This window comes from Arachis hypogaea, chromosome 11 (genome assembly GCF_003086295.3).
Source record: "Arachis hypogaea cultivar Tifrunner chromosome 11, arahy.Tifrunner.gnm2.J5K5, whole genome shotgun sequence".
In the NCBI taxonomy this organism is placed as follows: Eukaryota; Viridiplantae; Streptophyta; class Magnoliopsida; order Fabales; family Fabaceae; genus Arachis; species Arachis hypogaea.
Genome location: NC_092046.1, coordinates 33770336 through 33776368, shown reverse-complemented (window position 1 = coordinate 33776368; position 6033 = coordinate 33770336). Strand labels below are relative to the sequence as shown.

Here is a 6033-nt window from a genome sequence, read left to right as displayed (position 1 = left end):
CGGCCTGAGCCTGCAATTATATATATACTAATAAAAATGCTATGGGAAGAAATTGAACTTGGGTCTTCTAACTTATGAAAATACCTTTATCCATTCAGCCATTTGTCTCTTTAATTATATAGGTGTATTTTTATTTTCTTAATATCTTTAATCTTTGATGTTGGAATATCAAAAGTCAATTAAATAAAATAATTCTAAAAACTTTCCCTCCACACTAATAAAGAAATACACATTAACACGGTCATTTTCTTTTCTCTTCTCCAATTTACATGCTCCTACCAGCTACCAGCTACCAATCTATCATCCTCTTCATCTTCTCTTCCATTGACTGTATGCACTTCTTCTTCTTTCTCATGTCATTATTTTTTATTTTATTATTTTTTATATTTATTGTTATAATGTTAATTATTTTTCATCAATTAGGATTTTATTCTGTCAAAGATCTTCTTTAAGTTTGATTTTTTTGTTTGTGTTGTGATATTATTTCTACTTTTTTGAACATAAAATTTTATCAATTTTTTTCTTCATTAAAAGGTTCTTACTTTATGCCATTGATATGATGAAAGCAAAAGAAATCATGAGATAATATTGTCTGTTAATTTATGTTTAGGTATTATAATAAGCTTTAGAAATGGCTGAATCTGTAACTCCAAGTAATCCATTGGCAAATTCTATTTCTTTAAATGGAGAAGAAATTAATCCGTCAGTACCAACAATGCCAACAACAGATACTGACATTGCACCAACACACACAACAACTATTACAAATCAACCAGTCACTGATGAACATGGTAGTAATGAAACTATTGTTACAAAAAAAGGAAGAAGACTTCACCAATTTGGGACAATTTTGATCAAGTTGAAAGTTCTGAAGGTACAAAAGCTATTTGCAAGTATTGCAAATCAGTGTTTTCTTACGCTGGAAAAGGAGTTAGTACTTCACATTTATGGAGGCATTCTAATAGTTGCTTACAAAGGATATTGCATGTTGCTGCACAAAAGAAGCAACCATTGATTCCATTTTAACCTTCCAATTCAAGTGTTAATCCCTTTGTGACACCAGGTGCAAGATATTCTCAAGAGAAGATGAGACAAATAATTGCTACAGCAATTATGGTTCATGAGCATCCTTTCAGCATTGTTGAGGATGAAGTTTGGATGTGGGGCTTCTAATATGCCAATTCTGAATTTCATAAAATTTCTCGCAAAACTGCTCGAAGTGATTGCTTGGCAATATATGAGGCTGAAAAGAAACAACTGAAGGCTTTGTTACAAGGTGTTAGAAAGATAAGTTTGACAACTGACATGTGGAGATCAAGCCATCAAATTGTTGAATATATGGTTATCACAGGTCACTTTATTGATGCAGGATGGAATCTTCAAAAAAGAATTTTGAGTTTTGTTCAGGTACCTGCTCCTAGACGTGGCATTGATGTTGCGGATGCTATTTTCAAGTGTTTGAAGACTTGGGGAATTGAAAACAAAGTCTTCTCAGTATCTGTTGACAATGCTTCCTATAATGATTCATGTCTAAGGGCTCTTAAGGATACTATTTCAGATAACAACTCATTACCTGTTGGTGGTAGTTTGTTTCATGTTAGGTGCTGTGCACACATTCTGAATTTGTTGGTACAAGATGGGCTAGGTAAAATTAAAGGTATTATTCATAAAGTTCGTGAGAGTGTCAAGTATGTCAATTTTAATGATTCAAGATTTAAAATATTTGTTGAGATTGCTGAAAACAAGCGTTTGAAGGAGAAAAAACTCATCATTGATTGTCCCACAAGATGGAATTCTACTTACAACATGTTATCTGTGGCTTTGAAGTTTAAATCTATGTTCCTGTGTATAAGGAAAGAGAACCTCACTACAATTACGAACCATCATCAGAGGATTGGAGGAAAGTTGAGAAGATTTACAAACTTTTAAAAGTTTTTAATCTTGCTACTCATGTCATTTCTGGTAGTGAGTATCCTACTGCAAACTTGTACCTTCCTGAAGTTTGGAGAGTGAAACAAGTAATTGATGATGCTATTGAAGATAGAGATTCCTTCATGAGAGAAATGGCAACCTCAATGAAAGAAAAGTTTGACAAATATTGGGGAGAATGCAATATGGTAATGTCTCTTGCTTGTGTTTTGGATCCTAGGTGCAAATTACATGTTATTAAATTCTGTTTTCCTTTAATTTACAAACCTGAATATGTGGCTACTGAAAATGTTGAAAAAGTGAAGAATACATTGCAAGAAATGTATGATGAATATGCTGAAAAGTGTCATGGTGAGACAATAATAAGTGGAGTTAATACTAATAGTCTAATTGCTTCTTCTAACGTGGTTAGTTCTGAAATTAGTGGAATTGATGAAATGTTGAATATGGTTCGAGAAAAAGAAGCCATTCATCCAACAAAATCAGAATTAGAAGTTTATCTTGATGAGAGTGCTTACATTCCTGAAGGCAATTCTAAGTCTTTTAGTGCTTTGGAGTGGTGGAAAAATAATAGCTTGAAATTCAAGGTTTTATCTAAAATGGCAGCGGACATACTAGCAATTCCTGTATCAACCGTGGCTTCAGAGTCTTCATTTAGTGCTGGAGGAAGAGTTATTGATGAATATCGTTCTCGACTAAATCAAGAGTCTATTGAAGCTCTCATTTGTGGAGGAGATTGGCTTCGGAACAAGTATGGTTTGAAGAAAAAACCAAAGGTAAAAATCAACTTTCTAATATTTCTCTTTTTGACTAAGTATCTATGTTATAGAAAATATTTTCTCTTTTTAAATGTGAAAACATTGTTATTGGTATGATGTGAGTAATTAGAATAATAAAGTTAAACTTTCATGATATATGACTAAGTATTTGTTGCATTTATATTATTTAAAAATCTAATGATATGTGTATGTTTGCTTTTTTTTTTAAGGTGTTGGAACATGAAGATTAAATCGCTTGCAAGCTTAGAGGGTTAATCGATTAATTGGCCAACATTTCCTTTACTGTATTTTGATTTAAATAGTTATTAGCTTTTATTTGATATTATGTTTAGTTGGTTTGTTACAACTCTTGATATTGATGAACTCTTTTATTTTGATATGTTACATATTTTAGAAGTAGTCAAGTGGAAATATATTCATATATATTATCTTTTTTTAATTAATAGTAGTTATTTATTGATATTTTGTCTTTATTTTGTATCAATATTATTCATAAATTTATTATTTTATATTTTATAATTTTAAAAATTAAATTATATCTTAAATTTAATTATTATTTAAAAAAAACAGGCCTATTAACAGGCTTCAGGCCAGGTCAGATTTAACAACAGGCCAGGCTTAATACTCATTAAAAAGCCTATACTAGGTTACAGGCCAGGCTAAGGCCAATATACTCTATTACAGGCCTGGCCTGTTAAGACTAAAGCCTGACCTGGCCTGGCCTGTTTCCACCCCTACTTACTGGGAGCGTCCTTTCTGTGATCTTATAGATTAGCTTAATACGCTCAAGAGACAGGATCTTGTTTACTGCATGAGGCAGGGTTGGGCTTGCAGCAATATGCTGGTATCCCTTAGTGCCATTTCCCTCTTCCATGGTGAATACTACCATCTTCCATGGTGAAAAGCCTTCAGTAGGGATATTTTTATTTTTCCAGCCCCTAAGCATCTTTTTTTTGGGCCTTCCTCCTTGGTGGATAGTGTACATCCAATACCAAACTTATGTTTGGTCTTAGGAGGGATTGAATTGGTTTCAATCAAAGGGGGAGGCTTAGATACTGAATGCTGTATGTAAGTACCTTCCTTGTCAAGAGGTAGTAGAGGTTTAAAAACCTGGAACACCATCCAGTCCTCTTTCAACCTTAGCACCATTTCTCCTCTCTTGACCTTAATAAGGGAGTTACTTGTGTATTCTCCCTTGTCAAGTATCACAGAGTCTACTAGGAGGAATAACTCTCCAACCTTGCCAAGGGTTTTCTCCACTAGCCCAATTGGCTGCCTTAGGGACTGGTCAGTCCTTTGCAAGGTAATCCTGTTTTCTTGTGTCTCTTAGATTTTCAGCTTCTTCATCACAGATGAAGGTATCAGACTTAGACTTAAGCCAAGATCATACAGGGCCTTGTCAAAAGTGATCTTTCTAATAGGACATAGGAGCTGAAAGCTCCTTGTGTTTGGCATCTTTTTTAGTAGTTCATTCTGGACTAAGGCACTGTACTCTTTGGTCAGTACCACAGTCTCATCTCCCCTTAGACTCTTCTTTTAAAAAAGAATTCCTTTTAAACAGGTCGTATAGGGGGTCTTCTTTACCAATACCTCTGCAAAAGAGATATTGACTTGCAGCTTCTTGAATGCTGCTAGGAAATGAGCCAGTTGCTCATCTTCTGGTTCTTTTTGCATGGCTAGGAAAAGTAGCTCTTGAGGCTCTTTCACCTCTGCAAGGCCATGCTCTGTGGTAATCACAGGCTCCTCTTGCACACCCAGAGAAGAATCAACTTGAGGTTCCTTCTCTTCTGTAGGGGCGTGCTCAATGGCATTCTCAGGATCCTCCTGGTCCTTGATTGCCTTTAGTCCCTCAGTAGCAGGCTCCTGAGGTTTGGCCTCCTTGGTGAAGACTACTGTTCCACCTTCTTTTAAGGTCTCCTTCCCAGAGAGCATCAGGCTTTCTATGAAGGCCCTATAGGGATGCACCTCTTCAAACAACTTAGTAAGAGGAATATTAACCTGCTCAGGTGTCCATTGGTCGTGGGTGCGAGTGTCTCCTTGAGGGTAGTTACCACTCATATCACTAGGAGCATTATAAATCTCAGCAGGGGGTGCGGCTTCAGCCTCCATGTCTAGAACTTCTGTTCTAGCTGGGGTCTCCTCACAAGAGTATAAGTGTTGGTTATTGGTAACTATCTCAATGAGCTCATCTGCCTCTTCGTGTGTCTCTATAAAGTACAAAGAACCGCCTGCAAAATGATCTACTGTCTTCCTGACTATCTCAGAGATGGCTTCATAGAAGATGATCATCTTGCCCCATCCTGAGAATATATGGAGAGGGCAGTTCCTGAACATCAGCTTGTACCTCTCCCAAGCATCATGGAGTGACTCACTCCCCTTCTGCTTGAAGGTCTGAACATCTGTCACTAGTTTAGTTAATCTCTGTGAGGGAGAGAACATGTTTAAGAATTCGTTAACAACCTTATCCCAGGTGTTCACACTTCCTCTAAGTTCCATATGCCACCATTCATTTGCTTGATCACTCAGGGCAAATGGGAAGAGTTTTAGTTTGGGGACTTCAGGGTCCACTCTATTGGCCTCTACAGTGTCACAGAACTGCAGGAAGTTGGAGATGAACTTACAGGGGTCTTCTTATAGGTGTCCATGAAATTGGCACTTTTGCTGTAATAGCAGGACCTGGTCTAAGTTGACCTTAAAGTCAATAGGATTGTCAAATGTATAGGAGCCCAAAGGTCTCCCGGTTCGTGTATTCTCCCTTGGATCCATAGTGACTTCGGTGTTCCTACATACATAAACAAGAGACAAAGAAAAATGAGAGTCTCTATGTCACAGTATAGGGAGCTCCCAATGAGATATCTAAAAGAAATATAAGAGAATAAAGAAGGAGAATTCGAAAATTAAAGAGGGAAAAGGAATTTAAAAATTAAATTTTTTTAAATTTGAAAATAATAAATAAAAATTGGAAAAATAAATTAAAAATTCGTAAAAAAAAAATAGAAAGAAAAGGATTTAAAAATTTTTGAAATTCAAAAAGGAAGACAAATAATTAACTAACAAGATTTGAAAAGAAAGATAACAGATATAATTTTGAAAATTTTAAAAATTCAAAAAACGAAATTCAAACAAAAAGATTTGAAATTTGAATTTGAAAAGAAAGAAAAGATTTGAAATTTAAAATTTAAAAGAAAGAGTCAAACTAGATAAGATAAGATTTAAAAATTTAAAATTTAAATTTGAAATTTTGAAATTTAAGATTTAAATATTTGAAATTTAAATTTGAGATTTTGAAAATTAAAATTTAAAGATTTAAAATTCAAATTTGAAA

At 34.8% G+C, this 6033-nt stretch overlaps 1 protein-coding gene across 1 annotated transcript; it reads left to right on the top strand.

Annotated features, from left to right (window-relative positions):
• Window positions 1-631: 631 nt before the first annotated feature.
• On the top strand, window positions 632-3483 carry LOC140176088 (zinc finger BED domain-containing protein RICESLEEPER 2-like). Its single transcript, XM_072205954.1, has 4 exons — window positions 632-893; window positions 1370-1629; window positions 1854-2705; window positions 3355-3483. Exons 1-4 carry the CDS (start codon window positions 632-634, stop codon window positions 3481-3483), a joined length of 1503 nt encoding a protein of 500 aa, XP_072062055.1.
• Window positions 3484-6033: the final 2550 nt, after the last annotated feature.